The sequence below is a fragment of the Tupaia chinensis genome, unplaced genomic scaffold (genome assembly GCF_000334495.1).
Source record: "Tupaia chinensis unplaced genomic scaffold, TupChi_1.0 Scaffold000037_15, whole genome shotgun sequence".
Lineage (NCBI taxonomy): Eukaryota > Metazoa > Chordata > Mammalia > Scandentia > Tupaiidae > Tupaia > Tupaia belangeri.
This window is the reverse complement of record NW_006159473.1, coordinates 233,725-257,390: the sequence shown is the minus strand read 5'-3', so window position 1 is coordinate 257,390 and position 23,666 is coordinate 233,725. Positions and strand designations below refer to the sequence as shown.

The 23,666-nt window shown below is 40.5% G+C and overlaps 1 protein-coding gene across 1 annotated transcript in view; it reads right to left on the bottom strand.

Moving 5' to 3' along the window:
• Positions 1-23,666, bottom strand: part of ELP4 (elongator acetyltransferase complex subunit 4) — a gene marked incomplete at its 5' end in the record, with an annotated part of 223,761 nt that overhangs the window by 137,244 nt on the left and 62,851 nt on the right. The window contains 2 exon segments of the mRNA XM_027771731.1: positions 9,508-9,696; positions 13,814-13,898. Of these exon segments, the coding sequence (XP_027627532.1) occupies positions 9,508-9,696; positions 13,814-13,898 (274 nt within the window).

Here is a 23,666-nt window from a genome sequence, read left to right as displayed (position 1 = left end):
AAGTCCTGTTTTTTTTTTTTTCTTTTAAAGATGCAAATAAATCTTACTGACAATTTAAAATACATCCTGGTCTTATTTAAAAGGTATATTTACACTAAGACAAAATGTTACAGATACTGCTGTTAATGCTATATAGAAACTTAGCGATAACTTGGAGTTTGCATAAAAGTTTCAATCATCTTTAACCAAGAAAGTAAATTAAATATATATGTATGATGCATACAGGCTACGAGTTGATTTAAAAAATTAATCAGATACCAGTATGTGCAGTCTGAAACAAGAAAAGAATCTAGAGCTATGAGAATTTATAAATCCCAAACCCATGGTAGAAGGGCTGGAACACAATTCTACTCTTACAGAAAAACAGATCTGTTTACAACTCACTAGATTTACATGAATTTACTATAATTTGATAAACATGGTAGTACATTAAAATGCGTTTAATACGATTTTGTTCTTTTTAAAATTTCCCTCTTTAAAACTGTAAATATGTGAATTTCTTACAGTCAATTCCAGGGTAGTTAAGAAGATCTAGAAAAATTAAAGGCAGATTCTCAGTTGAGAATATCTTGATTAAGGAATGAGTTCATGAGAAAGTGGCACCCCGAATGTCTGGCTTCAGGCCTTCAGAATTGATGGCTATGGTCAAGAGATTAAATCTGCAATTTTATCCTTAAATAGTCTTTTTAAAAAGTTCTTTAAAAAAACAATTCAAAAATAGAGTGAGTGTATGAGTGACATTATGCTCTCCTAGGATGACGCTCATAGCAACTACCTCGGAAAATCTCCCAAGATGTTGTAGCCGTACACTCAAAAGTCTGTGTTCCTTTACTATGTAATTATTCTTAGTCCTTATTTTGAGAATAAAAGGTTTCACACTGAGGGGAATTTATAAGGCCGCTGGAGTCCATGTCGTATAACCCCATACTAGAGGTTGGTCATGGTACAGCCCACTGCCTGACTTAGCGTTCACCTGCTAAACACTTAGCATGAGTACAGAAGTTTATGGATGTGAACGGTTTGTTCTGAATTTCTCTCCACAGAAATGTATTAGACCACTCACTTCGGTGGATTCAAAATTTGAATATATTTATAGCGTAGATTAATATGAAAACTGCATAGTAAATAAAACTTCAGTCAATATTCAGGAGACATATATAAGGCCCTTTCTGATTGGTTTTCATCAAAAAATTAATTTCTCTTGGTATAAACTAATACTGGTCATAGTTTTCTTCGATAAGGGAAAAACAGTGGTTATCTAATCAAAAACTGAATGAAGCTATTGTATGCCATGGGATGGCTTCAAATCTGAACTCTTCTGAATAAAGTTTAGATAGTTCACCAACTGAGGTTCTCTAAGTAAATATATTAAATACTGGCAAATACTTAGAATGAGTCTAGCATGAAAAAACATTAATTCGTATTTTATCATCAATAACATCAAAGAAGTTTTTATTCTCCAGTATTAAGTTAAGAAGTTATTTACTGGGTTGTTGTTTACATTTAAAACATTCCTTAAAAGTGTGGATTATGGCTTAAATAAAGATAAGCAGTAATATAAAGTGAATTTTCTTTCCAGAAGTAAAGCTGTGGGAACAGAAAAATAGCCTTCCTTATTTTAATTATAATTTTAAGTTCTTCAATATTTATTTCCTGGTAGTTTCAGGGAAAAGGACTTTTAATCAATAAAAAGTACAAATCAAGAATCTGTCACAGATTGCATTAAAAATGCATGAAGTGGGGAAATTTATTTTCTTTTTGCCTTACTAATAAAATCCTAAGTAATAAAATTAGGTTTTTATATCTCCAAAGAATAGATGTTATTTGTTACCATTTTTTGAGCATACAACTGTCACTAGGAAAAAAATTAAAATTAATTTAAAAGGCACAAAATACATGCAGAATTTTGAGGTGGATGACAAATTTCACTGGTAATAAGTCAGTTCCCATTCATAGATTTAAAAAAAAATTAGTTTTATACCTTGTTAGATATCGAACTCAACCGTAATCCAATTATAATGGCTTTAAAGTTTTTTTTTTTTTGCCAAAAAACTCATCACAAAGTTTCAAAGGCTATAAAAGCATTCTATTTCTAATAGCAAATGGGGAAAACAGCAGCAAAATGTTCACTTTAGTTGAAATATAACAACCTGACAGGTAGAAATATATACTTCAAATTTTAAAAGCTCAACATAACATTCTTATGATTATAATGATATGTAAGATGGGTTTAAAGATAGTTTTAGTTATTTTTTCAGCTATAACTTTCCATCCTTTTTCTTTCCCCCATCCACGACAACCTTCACTCCCTAGCCGAGTTTTGAGCAGTGGAGTTGTGGGAATGTGAGCAGCTGTTGCCGGTAGAACGAAAGGTCCGCCTGCTGCCTGCGTCTGAGAGCCCACATGTTCGGCTGTCCTCTCATCTCGCCATCCTCACCAATTAAGTATGAACGTGGAGGGCTGTACACATGCTCTCGGGGGCTCTTTACAGGCTTCTTGGCGAGTGGAACAACTGCACAGCAGGGATGTGGGAACCGAGTGATGCTGGGATGCAGGGAGGCTGTCCCAGTGCTGCTCCATCTAATGACACTCCAAAGTCTGCTTAATTTAGCCATTTTCACACACATTTTGGGTACAATGTCTTCAGGCAGATATGGAACCTATATTTTAGCAAGAAACAATGTAACAGCGCTACTTTGCAGGGAGACTTGTGGGAGACTGTGCAGATACATTAAGGCATTCACGATATGTTTGCTGAGTAGTTTTATTGTCTTCTTACCCCATATTTAGACTTCATTTTTGTGCATTTGTTTCAAAGTAAATTTGTTATTTTAATCTGTGCTGTTATGGGGATAACCTTTAATCCAAAGGACATTTAAAAATTCAAGTTCAAAACCATGAATAGCAAATATTTCAAATGCAAATACAAATTCTTGTTGACTCTACATACAAAAGTCTTGTTATAAGTTAAAATCAGTTTTGAATCTATGTCATAATTTTCCCTATTGTAACTTTTCCCCTCTTTGCAATTTCCTTAACTATGTATTCCTTCTCTACAATAAAATTAAACATGGGAAACATGCCAAAAGTACAATACAGGGTAAGCAATCATTACTGTACACGTCTGAAGAGATGCTAACAATGGACGTGAGAGCACTAGCTGGCTTACCGAGCAAGGAGACCGGGTCTATTACAGACTCCGCACTCAGTGCTGCCACATGTAACACGCATAGAGGTGCACACTTGAGTCACCTACGGATGTTTAACCGCATTCCACAGTAACGGGGATATCAAACTGCCTTTCTGAAACTTCCTGCCAGAAACCACTTTACTGCCACCTAACAAGCTCAAGCGTCCAGATCCCACAGGTTGCACCCTATCTTTCACAGAGCTGAAAAGCTCCCGGGGCCAGGCCCCCTGGTGTGCTGTTCACTGCTGTACCCCTGTGGTGTCCGGAACAGGGCCAGCAGTACCCGCTGGACGAATAAATAAGCTGAGTTTCCCTTAGTCACTGCATCGCCATTTAAACCCCGCCTTAAGGTCTCCAGAGGCGGCACTGGTCGGAGGGACAAGAAGTTGCCGCGTGGTGCTAACAGTCTTGTTAGAACATGGCAACACCCCTAAGATCTGCACGGCACCTGCCTTTACGATACCTCCTGCTCTGTCTCAGGCCCAGCCTTTGAGAAGACTCCCTTAGTGTCTTTCATAAAAAGAGGGAGAAAGCGGGACATTCCCTTTGCTTTGATAGACTTGTGCACCTTATTTTCTTGGACCTTGATCTCTGCTCAAATCTCAGCTTGGGAGGCCTGTAAAAATCGTGACGATGACACAACTGCCGAACAGTGAACACCTACTATGTGCCTGCACTGTGTCAGACACGTCATTGCTCATTCTCTAAACTGGGTATTTTTCATCCCAGTTTTACAAATCAGACCATCTAACTAGCCCAGTGTGCGTATCAGAGAGCATCTGCAAACGCGGCTCTTTCTGTCAGCGAGTGCGACTCTGTAGACCGTCTGTCCCTTCACTTTGACCCTACTTCAGGACTTCTATCCAACAGGCAGCCAAGTCCTGTAGTGAAGAGTAAAGAAACTGAGGGAGACTGCTTAGGTTTAAATTCACCAACTAGGTGATCTTGGGAAAAGATGACAACTGTATCAACCATAGAGGGCTATTATGAGGATTCAATTCCTTATTTGAAGAGTTTAGGTGTCATAAAACTGGCCCATGGTAATCAGTATGTGCAGTTTTTTTTTTTTTTTTTTTTTTTTTTTTTTTTTTTTTTTTTTTTTTTTTTTTTTTTTTAAGTTTCTTTTTCCATGAGCAAGAGAGACAGAGTAGAGAGAGAGTCACTGAGGACAGCACTTCCCATAAGGTCTTGACACTGTGACTGCTCCCAACTTCAGCCAGCCCGGAATCATGGGCAGGTGCACAACCAGCATCTTCAGGGAGTCTCCAAACAGAATCCAGAACCTTGGCCTGTGGATCAGGCTCACAGAGCTTTGTGTGTTACCACTGGGCACCCTCTGGCCCCAACTACGTAGGATTTTACTCAATAAATGCACAGTTCTCCAGCTCTGTGTCCATGTATCTAGTTATACTTCTTTTCCTTTTTAAGTTGCCAGAGGGCTCTTTCATGTGTGTGGGAGAGAGAATTCCCAATAAGGTATGGCTATGCCACAAGCACTGCTCCATGTCTCCAACCCATGGGGATTTCTGGCACCACACACGCTCCCTATGTCCCTCAAGCCAGCAGGGCAGGGGGAATCAGGGTTGGCCACGTGAGATCCAGCATCCCTCAAGTGCTGGGCAACAGGGCCTGTCCGTCAACTTCCGAGCACGCTGTTTCACTTCTTATTCTCTGCCCCTAAGAGAGTATGATGTCAGGGCGCAATCCTTTATTATGTCATAACTGCTTTGGGCAAACTGTTACGTTTTACATTTTCTCCGAAATATTTTGATATAAGAATTTATGGTCAGACATCATGTTTAAAGAACAAAGAAAATAACTTTTTTTTTATAGTTCTTTTTATGATGAGGGAAAAGACTAAATGGTAGCTTTGCAAAAGCATTTAGAGAAGAATATGGAAAATGAGAAAACTATAGAAGGCCATGTGGTTTTTAAAAAAGAGATGTTCTCTGTTTTAAGGCACGTGTGTTAACCCTCAGTCACACTGTATAATTTCATACTCATCACTAAAGTCTGGCCCTATTCTTTGCTATTCAAAGTAGTCTCTTTATTTGCTGGTATGTTAAAAAACACAAATTTGAGGCCAGAAGGTGGCATAGTGGTTAAGGCGCTGGACTCCCACATGGCCAATCATGGTTCAAGTCCTGGACCTGGTGGCTTGCTTTCTCACTTTCTCTTTCTCTCCCTCCTTCTCTCTCTCTCTCTCTCTCTCTCTCTCTCTCATTCTGTCCCTTTCTGGTCAAATTAAAAGAAATAAAGTTAAAATAAAATAATTCTTAAAATAAATATTTTAAAAAATAACTCCACAAATGTAAAGTATATCTCTTCTAAGTTATGCAAAGGATTAAATATATCTGTAAAATATCAAAATTAAAATACTGTCTCATGCTCAACAATGAGCCAGAGTTCACCCCATCATTCAATCATCACTTCATCAGTGGTTCCCATGGACTGACTTGAGGTTTATCCCAGCTGTTCTTTTTTTTAACAGACATATTTTTGCTATAGGGCCCATGCACTTGCTGGAGAGATCGAGAGAGAGAAAGTGAGAAATCAACCCCTGGGGGAATGGCCACACCACAATCCCTTCTCCTCCATTCATCTCTTGGGATTTCGGGCACATATGCACACGCGCCTGCTGCCTGCTCTGTTTCAAGCCTCTGGGTCCTGGACTTGAGCCGCAGTCAGCCATCAGAAGCCCAGTGATGTACCTAACACCTTCTGCTAGTCCTACCAGCTGTTCTCTTAACAAACGCTAGCGGAATCAGGGCTGCACACATCCACAATGGGCTTGGAGTCTCTTCTCTAAGTAGGAACGGGAATTAACAAAATGGCTTCTTAAAAGTGTTTTTCTTTCTTCTTTTTGCATAGGTTACTTTGGAAAAAATTTTAAAAATTACACATGCAGTATATTATTTTCATAATTGTTTTTCTTTTTAGGCTTTTGCCACAGGGCACATGCGCTTACCAGAGAGAGAGAAAATGAGAAACCCCCCGCCCAGACCACGCTGCAATCCCTTAACCTCCACTCTCCTCTCAGAGTTTCGGGCATGAGCTCACACTTGCCTAGCATGTTTCCAGCTGTTGGGGCTGGGACTTGAACCATGTTCAGCCATGTGGGAATCCAGTGATCTAACCACCATACCATCAGCTGGCTCCCATAATTGTTTTACTTTGCTTTGCAAAAGGAAACATACTTTCATATTTTTGTTCTATTTTCCCTTGTCTGGAAATGGAACTTTAAGCTTCATCTTTGACATGCACTAATTTGCCAAAGATTTTACAATGATAAATTTCTCCTTAAATATGAATAATAGCAATGTTAGTTGAAAACTTTTCTCATCATGGAATGTTAGTGTCATTGAATGTAGTTAATAATTCAAGACATAAAAGGATATTATGTGATGGGTGGAAAATAATCTAAATTTTTGAACTGAACGAGTATGAGTTTGAATGTCAGCTTTAAATGTGTAATAGATATGTGACACTGGGAAACCGTTTTGCATTACTATCATGTTTGTATTTTAAATCATGGCATCTCAGAGAACTGTTGTGATGATCAGAGAAGCTAAATCCTAATGGTGAAGATGGTGGCGTTTGGAGTCACTGACCTAGCTGTTACTAACTGAGTGGCTTTCTGCGAACAGGCAAGAAGTACCTATCTCACAGACTCATGCCAAAGGCCCAAAACAACGTGCCTAAGACGCTGGGCAGGTAGTGTGTGCCAGAACAGCTGTGGGCGAGCGCAGCTGCAGTGGCAACACGGGGAGTGGCATTTCAGCCAGTACTTGATCAGCCTCTTTTGGGTTTATCTATCATGAAAATCAAGAAGCTCCTAGGTTCAACTAAACTATTATTAAAGTATTAACTTTACAGAAACTTAGCATCATTAACAATGAAAACAATACAAATATGTGTAAATGTCTAAGATGATTAGAGATTTCCCTGTAATATATAATCTTAAGCTTACTGTAATAATTTAGGTTCACGCGTGTCAAAAAAAACTTAAAGAAAAGCTGATCATTTATTTATTTATCTTTACAATCACTGTAGGACACAAGTGCTCACCAGAGGGAGGGAAAGCACCCCCACGAGAGAAGGTCACGTTGCAGTCCCTTCTCCTCCTTTTGGGACTTGGGTCATGCACATACATTTGCCTGGAGTGGTTTTTTTTTGTTTTTTTTTTTTTGGAGAGGGCCTTTTTTTTCTTTTTTTTCGCTATAGGGCGCGTGCACTCACCAGACAGACAGAGAGAGACATAGAGACAGAAAGCGAGAAATCACCCCCCAGGGGGGATGGTCACACCGCAATCCCTTCTCCTCCATTCTCCTCTCGGGATCTTGGGCACGCCCGCACATGCGCCCGGCATGAGTTTTAAGCCACTGGGTCCGGGACGCGAACCGCGGTCAACTATGTGGGAGTCCAGCGACATAGCCACTACACCAAATGTTGGTTCCATTATCTGGAGTGTTTTGTAAGCCACCAGGTCCAGGACTTGAACTGTGCAGCTGGCCATGTGGAAGCAGCTGCTCTGATCACCACACCATGGTCTGATGCTCTTATGACTATTACAAATAAATTCTATAGCTAGAGAAGTCAAAATCCACTTCTTATTCATGCCAAACTTTGCAGTCACAGTTAGATGTATTCGATGTATGTGTATATAATTAATGTAACTAAATATCATTTTAATAATTTGTGATTTGTAGGTAAAGTCTGGGTATGTTAGAATAAAGATACTCAAGTCACATGGATTTATAATAAAAGCAAATTCCAGTAGTTTTAACAATGAGGTATTAGAAACAGATTTTCAAGTAAGACTCTATATTCATTTAATTACCAATTAATAAGCATATAGCATTTTAAAAACCATATTTAATATATTATCATGAAGTCATAAATAAAAGTATAAGTATCTGGCTCTGTTGTCATAAAGACTACAGTACATTGCTTACATAAGATCACATGAAGTCACAGGTCTGAGGCACACGATACGTACTTTAGTATATAGTACTACCAACTAAAAGAGAACTAGTTTATGTAAAATAGATTACCACATAATGAGAATGTTAGGTAAAGAACCAAAAGCTGTTTGAGAACATGGTTTGAGAACATGAACTTAATTGTGTAAATAATTCACATGCAAAAATACTGATTTATTAATAAAAAACTATAAAACATTTAGAAGAAAACAGAAAAAAGACTTGCAGAATGCAATGACTGGAAAAATTGGAGAGTTGAGGGAGAGAAACCACAACTATTAAAAAAATTGATGAATTAAACTTTATCAAGATTCAAAACTTAACCCAGCCCCGTGATACAGCAGTTGGGCATGGCACAAAGGAAGCCAGATGTCACGTAGCTGACAAGGGTTTGAGTCGTGGCTTTGCCTCCTTGAAAAATAAGCCACATGTGCATACTCAAGATCTTAGCAGGATGCAGAATTGGCGATAAAGACAGAAGCACAACCAGGCCCTGCTGGGAGGTGCTTTCTCTCTCTTTCACATTAATGTACAGGTGGTCCTCTGACATTAAAAGAATAAATAAATAAATGAAAAACTTTGGCTCTTCATGTCAGTCAGTGGTATGGTGGTTAAGGTGGCTGAATCCCAGGTGGTCACCAGCGTGGTTCAGATCTCAGACCCAGGGCTTGATAAATACACCAGAAGTGTGGGTGTGTGTGCCCAAAATCCTGAGAGAAGAATGGAAGAGAAGGGACTGTGGCATGGCCATCCCTCGGGGAGATGATTTCTCTCCCTCTCTCTGGTGAGTGCATATGCCCTATGGCAAATTAAAACAAACTATCAAACCAACTTAAGTTTTTCAGTAGACACTGTTAAGAAAACAGAAAAGTGGGACAAGTTAGTGGCATGGTGGGCTAACCACAGTTCGAGTCTGGACTCAGCAGTTTGAAAATTACATCAAGCACATGTGCATGCATATCCCAAATCCCAAGAAGAGAATTCAAGACAAGGGACTGGGGCACGGCCATCCCCCTGAGAGGTGATTTCTCACTTTCCCTGTCTGTCTGTCCCCAGAGAGAAGAAAATTACAGCAAAGTTGCAACTAAAATATACAAGGAATTTAAGCAATCGATAATGAAGAAATTATCTAATAAAAAATGGACAAAAGAAGATGTGCAAATGGCAAAAACAAATGAACCCAACAATGACGACGACAACAACAACAACAACAACAACAAAGCACACACTTGGAAAGATGGCCGCCATCAGTAGCCATCACAGAAGCAGAGACTAAGCACACGGCTGTACCACTTCACCACAGGTGTATGGGAGGTAGTTTTGGAAAGTTCTCACCTGGATCAGATGCGTTGGCATGGTGATGACACAGACTGAAAGAGAGGTTCGCAGGAGCCCACGGAGGACATAGAGGAATTTGGTAAGGCCGTGACTGTTGTCACAGTCTTCTGTACAGCAAATGTCATCTCCCCAGAGAGGCGAGCCAAGATTCTGAATTCCTAGTCTTAAAATGTTTTTCTGCTTTTTCTGAAGAAGAGTGGGAGAGGTAAACACATCATTGTTAATTAATAAGACACAAGCTTTGAATTTTATTTCTAAGATCAGGGACATAATGTCAACAGATGTGGTAAAAATTTTATGTACTAATACATATCACAGGTAACAACAGAGAAACTCTAAAGTGGAATGTTCCTCAATAGTAGAAAACTATAAGCCTTTCAAGAAGCTATAAACTGTTTAATATTTGTCATTTATTTGTATCCTGTATACTGCCTCATAATTTTATTTGAAAGAAGTTTAAAGATGCATAATGTTTTGGTTTTACATTTTACACTTACCCCTAGTTTTTTTTCTTGAACTTGTTTCTACAGTAATAGTTGAACTTCAACTTTTCATAAAATTTAACAGCTGAACATTTAGAACTTGAGTCCACTGACATTAAGGTCCTAACAATAATGTTGGATGCTACTTTAGAAGAGAATATGTAAAAACCATTGAAGAAATGCTTGACTGATTGTGAATAAGTATTTACCAGCAGATATGTTTATAATAAAATTCTGCTGTTTGAGTTGCTCTAGCTAAACAAATATTTTGTGTTTTTCTTAGCAGTTCGGAAAAAAAAAAAAAGCTTTAACAAAACCTGGCTCATGCAAATACTCAGAAAATCATTATTATTATTATTCTAATAGGAAAAATAAGATATTTTCTTTGAAAGTCATAATTTGGGATTTGTACTACCTGAGATGCGAGTTTTGATGGGACTGGACCCTGAAATGTACCACTTCTATCAAATACTACTCACAGACTTTCTTAGCCAAACAATTATCGCCCAACACGATACATCTATTTCCCTGATGTTACAGGGAAAAACTGAGTTGTGTATTCCATTTTCAAGCAGATTTTTTAAAAAGTAGAGAAAATGAACATTCAAATGGTAGTGAGAGGAAACCTAAGGGACCAGTAGCTAGTAAGACGCCAAAGCAGAGACACAGTCATCACGTGTAACCAGGTAGGGTATGACCTGGGGCAAACTTGTCTGAGGCCTTAGTCTTGTGCTCTGTAAAATTACAAGGACAGGACATTACTCTCTAATTCCATCCACTTCTTCGGCTGTAGGAGGGGACACAATGGTCTGGGTAAGACTGTCAGAATGAGATTATAAAAAAAGGAATTAAAGCACATTAGAAAAAAAAAAAAACCTTCTTCACTCCCAGATCTGAAGTGTGGTGACACTATCAGGCAGCGGGTGACGTTTTCTTCTTTGATTGCGTTAGGATGGTGAGGGACAATCACCTGCGCTATGATCCTCAAAGGTCCGTAAAACGGCCTTTTGTTTCCACATGGCTGCAGTGGAAGGAGGTGCAAGCTGCGCCGGGGCAGCGTTCTGTGTATAAAGGCCTTTCTGGAGAACTGGTTGGGGCATCTTTGGAAGATGATAGGTTATTCCTTTTGTTTGCCTGTTTTTGTTACTTAGAACTTCAGAATTTCAGTAAAATGGCAAAAATTGAAAGCTCATTTTACCATTCCAAAACATGTAGTCTCATGATAATTAGCTTTCATTCCCAACAGGAAGAGCTATTTAGAGAAAAAGAGAGAGAAACTTAGGAAAGAAAAAAATAAATAAAATATTAGAATGAAAAGAAGAAAAGAACAGCTTCCTATTGCTTGCTTGGTCGACGTTTCAGAAACCCACCGCGATTTCTTAACCCATGGCCACCGCTGCCTACTGCAGCTATATCAGAAAGTACCTGTTAAACGTTCCCAGCAAAAATGCTATCAGCATGGAGTCAGGGCCCGATCCGAGTCTGTGGCTGACAGACACACTGATACACACACAGAAGGTAAAAATAAAGCCGACGAACCGAAGAGTGTGGAGCTACTTCAGCGAGGTAGGCACACAGCGCATCAGAACGTAACTGAGCAGAAGACTTCAACGTGGGGTACACGTGTATTAATATATTAAAAAATACGACGTAATTACAAAAACAGGCTCAGTGACAACACTCCCATGTGGTCTGGGCCACAAACTCTATGCATGACGCAGCAGTGGGGACTTCTGGGTAGCCTGCTGAGATCCAGAAAATGGACACGTGCTGGCAGACGACTAACAGATACATGCATTCTTAGGACATCCACAATAATTAATCTGGGATTATAAGTAAAAATGATGCCCAAAGCTCATTTTTCACTGTGTGCTTCTTAGACAGCTGAAACTTAAGACGTAAAGCCAAATGAACTCGTAACAGCGATTTATAAATGTCTCCACTCCAAATACCTTTATAGATGAGCTCCACTACTTGATTACCTGCCAAGGTGAATGACCAGGTAACGCGCAATGCCCTGAAACCATTCTGGTCCTTGGAGTCTATATTCTCTCCAACTAGCTCAGTTTATTTTAAAATGTAATGATAAAGTAAGAAGAAAATTTCCTTTTAAAAAGTAGGATTTATTTCAGTGTCAGAACGTTATTTTGTTTCAGGAAAAATACGTTTTGACATAGTGCCCAGCAGACGTGTCTTGTGTGGTTTCATGACAGATGTTCAGAGTAGGTGGTTTAATGTGCAGTCCGAGCTGCCCTTTACAATCAGGAACTTTACTCACTGTATTTTAGTTCCAATACAATGAGAAGTGTATTTTTATGATTCCTTACTGGTACTCTTAAACTTGCTAAGGCAATATTTCCAGCGATCTTGTCATTTACCATACAACTGTGAGCCTCAATTCTGCTTAATCTCCATGACAGCCAGTTACAGAGCCTCTGTCCAGAGAGCCAGACCAGCTCCCGTTTGCTGTCTATCAGTTTTCATTAAAAACCAAACAAACGAACAACGTTTTTCTTGAACATGGTTCTGTTTTCATACCTAACTAACCGGCCGAGGAGACCCCTTTCCTTCCAGCCACAGTCGCCCGCTCATTAGGGTTCCCAGGATGTGCCTGTGCGTGCGGCACGGCCTTTGCTTTTCTGCATTCTACAAAATGTCCTGCTCTCAGATGTGTCATCATCACCCTGCAAGCGCAGCGGCGCCGCACAGTGTACCACGGGAACTGTTGTGACATGCCTGTTTCCATAGTTACCACAGCGAGCGGGGAAGGTGTCTGTCAGGGGCCAATTTACCTCCCAGATGGGCACTGGCACCAAAGGGAAGACGAGGTCCCATAAATCTTCGCTTAGGACCAAACGTGGAGCAAGAACGAGCAAAATAAAACTGTACTAAATACCAAAGACCACTGTAAAAACGGTGCCGTGCGTGGAAGGCCTTCTATAAATAATGTCTATGCCTTACCACATGCACATAAGTATTTTTAACCTACTATTAAACTGGCAATCAAAACAAAATTCAAATGATTTATTTTGCTATGGAGAAAGTATTAAGTAGAGCAGTAGATTTACAAAACTATTTTAAAATCTATGAATTAAGAACAAATATAGCTCATGATGCCAAAAATAAGATTTTTGGTTTCTTTGATCTTCTTCAACAAAAATAATGGTGCTCTAGAAATGCTGTTAAAATAATACAAATGTAGCAAAAAAAAAAATAAAACAAAATCACTCATGAATTTTGAAAGGTATGATACCTAGAAAGGAAATTTTCCTTATTTTGTTCAAGTTAAACTAATGGGAATATCTTTATTTGTGGAAACTGGAAGACTGTTTTTAAAATGAGAGCTACAGAGAGTAGTTAAGTTACAAAATATTTTGAGATGGCAAATAAAAATGTATCTTTTATCAATGCAACAACTAAAAGCATCATAATAATAAATAAAATCTTAAGATAATTCTTCCTCCTAAATTAGTGATTTGGAATTAAGGCCTGGGTAAGAGAAACACAAGACATTTAGATAGAAAAGTACAAGTCTTGCAGATTTTAAAATGCGGCTACTTATTAATCTCGGGCGCTGCCAATCCACACTGGAAGATCAAGGCTGGGAGTGCACGTGCACACCTTACAGGCACCCTCTGAGAGCTGCTAACGCCCGACCTCCACGTGGACAGGACGATGCGCCCATGCCACGCTGCCTTACGCCTCCTGTGCTTGAAAACAGCTCGTTCACTGTTTTCACTCTAAGACCTCTGGGTCTCCCCCTGAGAATTTGCAGACAACATTGTATACATGATTTTAAAGGCTTTGAAGGTACTCAATACCTGGGGGTTGGATCCATCGAACCCTTCCTCATAAATGATGTTCCGGATAAACTGAAGCAGCGCCGCGTAGCCGGGTGTCAGAGAGCTGCTGGTAAGGAGTTCAAAGACATCAGTGGGCTTTTACACAGGAAGGACAGACGCACGCTAAAACCCTAAGTAATCAAAAGGTACATACATTTGTAAGATCATTTAAGTATGAAATGAAATGTGTCAAAATAATATGAAATAATCATAAAATATAAAGTCAATACAGAGAGCGAGTAAGCTACAATGCCTGGCATTAACCTGCTCAGTGTTCTTGACATCACGTGAAGGTAAAAATCTGTGGAGACTGAGATGACTTAATTACCTCCAAGAAAATGAATGATTTAATGAAGCAACCGAAAAGATGAAGCCACTCTAGCTTTTCAGGAGTAATCACACATAATGAACACACAGTTAATGAACTGCTACGCCAAGTACACCTGAATCAATGTCCAGATCACCTGAGCTCATTTCCCATCAAAGCTTGAATTTTCTTACAACAACTGCTAAAATACAGTAATCTGAAAACTTGATCTTGGCAGGACACGTGAAGAAAAGTGAGAATAATCTGCACGACTATTTGCCCACTTTGTTCGTTAAAGGACAATAAAATAAATGTATGATTTGGAAAGATAACCTAAACTACTTCCCTCATGAGAACTAACATTAACGTTACCATTTCAACACATTTCCCGAATGAAATCCCTCAAAGGAAATTTAGTAAAACTGAAGAGAATCTGTTTCCGTGAACTGCAGTGGAGGTTCTCAGAATGAACAGCCTGTGAGCTATGGCTGAGCATGAACCGTCACAAGGAGGTTTAGAGCACGGCTATCCCACAGGCCTGGAAGTGGCTAATGCTGTAAAAGCAGTGGGTGACCTTAGACATGCGAGAAGTATTTACGTAACTGTGACCCTAAGTAAAGCAATCACACAGGCAGAAGAAACGCCCTAGAGAAAGAATGTAATTGGAAGCATGCATGCAAGAATAGAGAACAGGAAGTTAGGAGACCTGGCGGACCGATGGCGTGCAAAAACCAGCAGCAGGTGGTTTAGCAGAATGGTGTACCTCTGCACGTGCCCTTGAACAGCCAGCCACTACTGACCCCAGACGGGGGCCTGACAGAAAGGAGAGCCAACAGGAACGAATGCTGCTCTGCACAGATAGAACATGGCTGCAGACTGCGAGCAGTCTGTACTCCGGGTGTCCTCTCTCAGAGCTCCTTCTCCATCTTGCATGGAGAAGCTAATTACTGTGAAAATACAGTGTATTGTATGGAAACATTTTTCCAAGTGTTCATGAGTGCAGAAATAGGTTTATAAACAATATTCCTTTTTTTCTTTTTTTGGAGAGGTTTTTCCTTTTCTTTTTTTTGGGAGAGGTTTTTGCTATAGGGCGCGTGCACTTGCCAGAAAGACAGAGAGAGACAGAGAGATAGAAGGCGAGAAATCACCCCTAGAAGGCATGGCCACACTATAATCCCTTCTCCATTCTCCTCTCAGGATCTTGGGCACGTATGCACATGTGGCCAGTGTGAGTTTAAGCCACTAGGTCTGGGACGCGAACCACAGTCGACTACATGGGAGTCCAGCGACATAGTCATTACGCTAACTGCTGGTCCCATAAACAATATTCTGTAAAGGCAGTTTTATGACTATATCTTTTTTCAAAGCTTATTTATTTTTCCTCTGAATAAGAGAGATGGCGAAAGTGAGAAAGTGCACACCTGCAATGAGGTCTTGACTTCGACACCCACCCTCAGTTTTAGCCACCCTGGACTGTGGGCATGGGCACACCCAGAGTACTCAGGGAGGTCTTCAGGACTGAACCAGGAACATTCCCATGCGGGACTCTCACATCTAAGCATTACGTTTCACTACTGTGCCACTGTCCACCCCCAAATTTCGATTTATTTTTAATAGTCAGAGGACACATGTGCTTGCCAGAGCGGGAGAGAATGAAACACCTCTTCCCGCAGTGGGTCATGGTCATGTCACAATCTCTTCTCCACTTTTCCATCCTGTGGGGGTTCCTTTTCTTTTTTTTGGGAGAGGTTTTTGCTATAGGGCGCGTGCACTTGCCAGAAAGACAGAGAGAGACAGAGAGATAGAAGGCGAGAAATCACCCCTAGAAGGCATGGCCACACTATAATCCCTTCTCCATTCTCCTCTCAGGATCTTGGGCACGTATGCACATGTGGCCAGTGTGAGTTTAAGCCACTAGGTCTGGGACGCGAACCACAGTCGACTACATGGGAGTCCAGCGACATAGTCATTACGCTAACTGCTGGTCCCATAAACAATATTCTGTAAAGGCAGTTTTATGACTATATCTTTTTTCAAAGCTTATTTATTTTTCCTCTGAATAAGAGAGATGGCGAAAGTGAGAAAGTGCACACCTGCAATGAGGTCTTGACTTCGACACCCACCCTCAGTTTTAGCCACCCTGGACTGTGGGCATGGGCACACCCAGAGTACTCAGGGAGGTCTTCAGGACTGAACCAGGAACATTCCCATGCGGGACTCTCACATCTAAGCATTACGTTTCACTACTGTGCCACTGTCCACCCCCAAATTTCGATTTATTTTTAATAGTCAGAGGACACATGTGCTTGCCAGAGCGGGAGAGAATGAAACACCTCTTCCCGCAGTGGGTCATGGTCATGTCACAATCTCTTCTCCACTTTTCCATCCTGTGGGGGTTGAGGGCATGTACACACATTTGTGACTGTTTTATATCTTAACACGCATCTGGCCCTGCTAGCTCAAGTTTCAGAACACGATACCACTGCGTGAATGCAGAAGATTCAGTTCTAACCTGGGTCAATTAAGCTTTGCATGGGGAAGGAGTAAATTTTGCTCTATGGCCCCAGATTATGAAATGAATTCTGCCAACTATTCGATGAATACCACTGTAGAGCGTGGATCAAGAAAATACCAAACACAACCCAATTCGCCAGTCTACCCAAGACCATTGTTACTTCATGTGATGTGGAATCGTGCAGTGTGTGTCTGTGCCTGCTTTATTTCACTTGGCATAATGTCCATCAGTTTCGTCCTTTCTATCATGAGTGACAGGATTTCCCGCCTTATGGCTAGATAGTGTTCCACTGAGTGTGTATGTCTAGATTTCTTTGTCCATTCGTTCTTGATGACATAGAACAGTTTTCACACCATGGCTATTGTGAATAATGTTACAAAGAACTTGGAAGTACAGCTATCTCTTCAACAGACGGATATACACTCAGAAGAGGTATTGTTGGGTATGGCAGATCTGTTTTTGATTGCTGGATATGGTAGTTTTAGTTTTTAATATTTTGAGGACCTATACTTTTTCACAATGGCTGCACTATTATATTTTACATTCCCATAGATAGTGCCTAGGTTCTCCTTTCTCCACATCTTTGCCTACACTTATCTTTTGTCTTTTTGAACACCATGGTGAGGACTAACTTCATAACCTATTGATTAAGGGAGACAGATTCTACATGGCTGACCACAGTTCAAATCTCAGCTCCAGCAGCCTGGAAAATGTCCTGGGTGTTTGTGCATGTATCCCAAACCCTGAAAAGATGGAGAAAGAACTACAGTCTGACAATACTTTATACTTTGCTCTGTCAATCTCTGGTGAGTACATTACCCTCTGTCAATTCAAAAAAGAAAAGCAAAGATAAGAAAAGAAAATAGCTATTTTAACAGGGGTGAGGTGATTCCTCATTGCGGTTTTAATATGTGCTTCAGTGGTGAGTAACATAAAATGTTGAACATTTTTTCATATAGCCATTTGTATGCCACCTTTTGAGAAATGTTTGTTCAGGTTTTTTGCTCTTTCTTTTTTTTGAAGAGGTTTTTGCTACAGGGTGCGTGCGCTCGCCAGACAGACAGACAGAGACAGAGAGATGGAAAGTGAGAAATCACCCCCCAGGGGATTTCTCGTCACAATCCCTTCTTCTCCATTCTCCTCTTGGGATCTTGGGCACACACACACACGCGCCCGGCGTGAGTTTAAGCCACTGGGTCCGGGACTCGAACCGTGGTCAACTACGTGGGAGTCCAGCGACATAGCCATTACGCTAACTGCTAGTCCCAAGGTTTTTTGCTCATTTTAAAACTGGTTTATGGGGTCAAGAGGTGGTGAGGTGGTTAAGGCACTGGACTCCCATATGGCTGATTCTGACTGTAGTTTGAGTTCTGGACCTGGCGGCTTGCTTTCTCACTTTTTTTTTTCTCTCTCTGTCTCACTCTGGTGACTGTACATGCCCCACAGCAAATTAAAAAAAATAATAATAATGACATTAAGTAAATAATTCTTTAAAAAATTTGAGTTATTTATTTTTTGCTATTGTCTTGTTTGAGTTACTTATACATTTTGGATGTTAGCCCCTTATAAGGTACGTGCTTTGCAAATATTAATATTTTCTCTTATTTCATAGGTTGTCTTTTTATCAGTTGTTTCCTGTGCTGTGCCAAATACTGGGAGTTCTTTGTGAGATTCGAAATGAAAAATAAAGCCAACACATCTTAATCTCTTTTCTTGTTTAATATTAATATAAAGCAATCAAATTGCCAACCATGTTCAGAACTTCATAAATCATGATAAATTTCTCTAAGTATATTTCTAGAACAAGGAAACTATTTGATAACAAAATAAATTTGGAAAATTAAAACATTCAGGCATATAAATTTTAGGCTTATGTGATTAAATAATTTAAAACATAAATCATTTATATGGTATTAATATTAAAACATTAAGAACTGTTAACTTCCATGCCAGTAACATTTATATAGTTAGTAACACATATTACCTGAAAATACCTTCTACTGTCATCTGAAATTTTGGTTTTGTTATTGAAATCCTTTAATTTTGAGTTGGCAAGGAAAACCAATTACAATATGACCCTGACTTTGTTTGTGTGCGTGTATGTTTAACAGATGGGGTCTTTTTTTTAAGTTTTTTTCCCCCAATAGGTCATGTGTGCTTACTGAGAAAGACAGATATAGACAGTGAGAGGGAAAATGAGAAATCACTTATCTTCAGGGGCCCTGGCCATACTGCAATCCTTTCTCCTCTGTTCTCCTCCTGGGATTTTGGACATGCAAGCACACACTCCCAGTATGACTTTCAAGCCACTAGGTCTGGGAACCATAGTGGGCCATGTGGGAGTCCAGTGCTCAACCACCATGCCACCTGCTGGCCCCAAGAGATAGAGTCTTGCAATGTTGTCCAGGCTGGCCTTGAACACATAACCCTCCTGCCTCAGTCTCCCAATTAGCTGGGGATTGCAGGTGTGCACTATGGTGTCTAACCAATCCTGACTTTATAAATATTTCCAACTATTAAAGATTAGATTATTAAAATATTTAAAACAAGTTTCAAAGGCAGCATATTTTGAATACTGTATAATATTTTGCCTGGTTTGTAAAAATTTCAACAACTTCTGTATCGAATAGATCTATCTTGATTATTTAAATGATCATTCAAATGATCTATCTACAGTTTGTCCTTAAAATTTAGCAGTGTGAAGAGTGCACAGTTACTAGAGCTTTAATTTTACTTTTAAAATAGTAAGTGCTTGGGCCAGCCCCACAGCCTTAAGGGAGCCAGATCCCACATGACTGACCATGGTTCAAATCTCAGTCCTGGGAGCTTAAAAAACATTCCAGGTGCATGTGGGTTGTGCCCCAAATCCAGGCAGGAGAAATGGAGAAGGGATTGCTGTGTGACCATGTCCCAGCAGACGGTGTTTTCCTCTCTCTCTCTCTCTCTCTCTCTCTCTCTCTCTGTCTCTCTCTGGTGAGTGCGTGCACCCTGCAGCAATTCAAAAAAAAAATCAAGAATTTAAAGTTTTCTTTAGTTAAAAAGCTTAGTTAAAAAATATTCCATTTGTATTATTCATGTACCTGCTTATATTACCATGCTCTTTGTAGAAATTTATTTCTTTATATTAATTTTTATATTTATATACAAATATAGATAAAAGGGGCCAAGTTAAACAAATATAAATTTATAGCCTAATGACCAAGCTTAACGTTTTTAAAAAACTGATACAGAAAATGAAACTTAGGCCGACCAGTACTCTAGCCTCTCTCCTTCGACTTTCCCCTAGAGGCCCAAAGAACATTTGTATCAGAGAACTTTAATTTCTTTCTTTAATAGGGATTATTTAATTAATTAATTAACTGTTAATTTGTCCAGAGAGAGAGAGAGAAATGAGAAAACAACCTTCCAGGTATAGGACCTGAACTGCGGTCAGTCATAAAGAGTCCAGTGCTCCAACCACCATGCCAACCGCTGGGCCCAAGAACTTAATTTCAATCAACAAATGTCACTGATTTGCTGTGAAAAGTTTTATCACTCAACCTCATTAAGAAAAGTAAGAAAATCTACTGTGAGGAAAAGTCCAAGTGGATTAGAAATGTGGACCAGGAATATGCCTGACCCCAATTCATCCTAATTCATCATAATAAATCTAGAGGTCGTAGATCTAGAAAAGATGAATAACAGACAAAACTATCTTGTAGTTTCTTATACAATGAGTAAAAAAATGCAAAAATTGTAATGTGATTAAAGAATAAATATGACAACAACAACAACAAACTTGCGTATCAGGAGTTAAGATTTTATTTATGAAAAGATAAACTACAAAGTTAAAATTATATATATACATACATGAAATTAAAATAACTAGTTAATAAATGAAAGGTTCGTATAAAGATACTAAGCTCTTGGGCTCTTTTCCTTTTTTTAAATTGCTAGTGGGGTGTGTGCACTCACCAGAGAGAAACAGAGAGGCAGAAAGAGGAGAACCCCCCCCAAGTGAATGTGACTGTGCTTGAATCCTCCCTCCTCCACTTCTCCATCCTGTCACGGTTTTGGACCCCACATGCACTCGACATGTGTTTCAAGTCATCAGGGCCGAGATTTGAACCCCATCAGCAATGTGTGATCTGGTTCCCTTAATCACTAGGCAATGGGACTGGCCCATTTTTAAAAGTGTTTATCTCTTCCATGAGAGAGAAGGGTGTCCCAACAGGGTCCTCACTCTCCAATCTGCCCCCAGCCTCAGCCGGACTCAATCCCTTCCCATCTAGTCACACTGGCGAGGCCTTCACCTACAGGCACCAATGTACAATGTGGTGCACATGCAGAAAACGCAGTCCCGGTAAGCCAGGCACCACTGCTGCAGAGGACAGCATGCCAGAGACCTGGGCTTTATTTCCGTGTCAGTAACTATAGCTAAATGTGTCACCAAGGCAAATTCTTTATGTTTTCTGCTTTGTTCCTGAAAATATTCTCGTCTATAGTCAAGGGCTGTATTAGATAATCTCTATAGTCCACCTGACTTCAAAATGACAGGGCTCAAGAATTGAAATCATTCATTGAGTGGCTTATTGCTAGGTTTTTAAAAACGAGAACTTCTGGCCTACACATGGTGGCGTGAGCTGTCAAGATACTGTGTTATGAAGGCTGGGGCCACATGGTAAGCTGGGTTCCATTCCTGGTCTGACAGAAAGACCAGGCGCAGTGGCATGTGCCTGTAACCCAAGTGACTCAGGAAGCTCAAGTAGGAGGATCACAACCCAGCGAGACCCTGGTTTTAATTTTTGGAAATATGCGAGAGGGTGAAAGCAATCAACAGAAAGAGACAGAAATAGAAAAAGAAAGGGATATTAAAAAGCGCCTCCCACGGCGGATGGTCACTCCACAATACCATCTCCTCCATCCCTCACTCTTTCTGGAATTTTGGGCACGCACACACAGGGGCCCAGCATGTTTTCAAGGCACCAAGTCAGGGACTCGAACATGCACACACTTGTCCATGTAGGATCCAGGTGCCTTAACCTCTGTGTCACTAGCTGGCCTGAGACCCTGACTAAAATAGTAATAGAAAATAAGACAAAAAACTTCTGGTGGATTTACATATTGATCTAACTATTTGATACATTTAGGAAAAAACAGTTGGTATCACTCCCAATTAGCATTAATTTAAAATAGAGATGAAGCGTTTTTGATATTATTACGCAAATCAATGAGAAAATACAGTTTGCATCACCCAAATTCTATTTACACGTGTCTCAGGTATTCATCTATGACAGAGAGCCACACGTGTAAGGTGGTAGGGCAGGCACGGTATCAAGTGCCTCAACTCACCATATCAAACAGTTTGCTGAGCAAAAGTTACATTAGCATATAATTTGCATGTGACTATAGAGGCTGTGAAGTCTCTTCACAAGTAATTTTCAAGTTAAAAATTTCATTACTATTACCCAGAAGGCTGTCATTTACTGATTTTTATTCTCTAATGCTTCTCACATAATGACACTGAGTCTGACTCTCTACCATGGATGTTCGACCAAGAGAACGCAGACTCTAGAAACAGAAGTGTACTGGGGCTGGCAGGGGGCATGGTAGCTGGGGTGCTGGGCTCCCACACGGCTGAGCAGCTAGTCATGGACCTGATGGCTTGCTTTCTTGTTCTCCCTCACTGGTCAGAAAAAAAAAAGAAAAACAAAAACCAAACCAAACAAAAAACAAGTAAAATTGAATGAATAAATAAATCTTAAAAAGAACTAGAAATGTATCAAGGACAGTAAGGGGAGCAACACCCAACAGGGACTTGTGGGCCACGGCTGGGAAAACACAGAGACCGTGAGGGTGCAGGAATTGCATGCCAGGCTGAGCAATCCGCTGTCTGGGTACTAGAGATAATGTTAAGAGCACGTGGTGAGTGGTTAAGGTGCTGGTCTCCCACATGGCCCATCATGGTTCTAGTCCCAGACCTGGTGGCTTGCTTTCCCCCACTCTCACTGGTGAATTAAAAGAACAATAATAATAGTACATAAAAGTAAGAAAATAGTTTTTGTTTTTTTTAAAGAGATGCTATGGACTTTCACGAAAAGTAACTCACTTCACACCACTGGCTTCCTCTCAGTTTCGATATAAAAAGTCCTTAGACTGGGCCTCCGACTACCTCTCCCTGTTGCTGTCATCTACTCCACCTGGAGCCCTTAGTCACCTTCCTACCACCGTGGCCTTCCACCTCTCAGCCTTCTCTCTTCCAGTGACCGTCTTAATCGTACCTAAACTGACCACTCCTAGGGTCTCACTTTGGACCTTGTAATTATCAATAACTGCTTTTCCTCCATCATCCCAACTTCATGCACCCTCTCCCAAAACCAACACCCCGCCTTTCTGCCTCGTCCCTCGATGCACTCGTCTTACCCTGTTAGACCTCTGCACCGCTGGCCATCGTCTTTTCAGCTACCCCCCTGTATACTCTGTCCAAGAAGACAATCTCTACTTTCTCCTCTTGCATTCAAGCCTCTAATAGCTTCCCCTCCATCTTCACTCTCAGAAGGTTCAGAAGCTGCCCCCACCACCTTTATCCACTTGCAATAACTTGAGTATTTTGCCCCTCACGATTCATGTTGGGCTGTAAGAGATGGGGACCTAAGGAAGTAATGAGGCCACGTGGGTGAGGGTCCTCAGGGATGGGGCTAGCAACCTTTTACAGAGACACAGGGGACCCTGCTTGCCCTTTCTGCCATGTGATATCACAGTGAGAATAGAACACCCAAGAAGGAAGGCTGTCCGCACCAGAACCTGACCATGTTGGCCCTGCTCTTGGACTTGATGGCCTCTAGAACTGAGAAGTTGCTTATAAGCTGCCCAGGTTATGGCATTTGTGCTATAACAGCCCAAGTGGACTCAGACACCACCCACCAGCGTCTGTGCCCACACACTGTTCCCATATGCTGCCGTGCACTCTAAACTCCTGCCCTGAGCCAGTGCCTCTGCTTGTGCGCAGCGCTCCTCCGCGGTAGACGCTC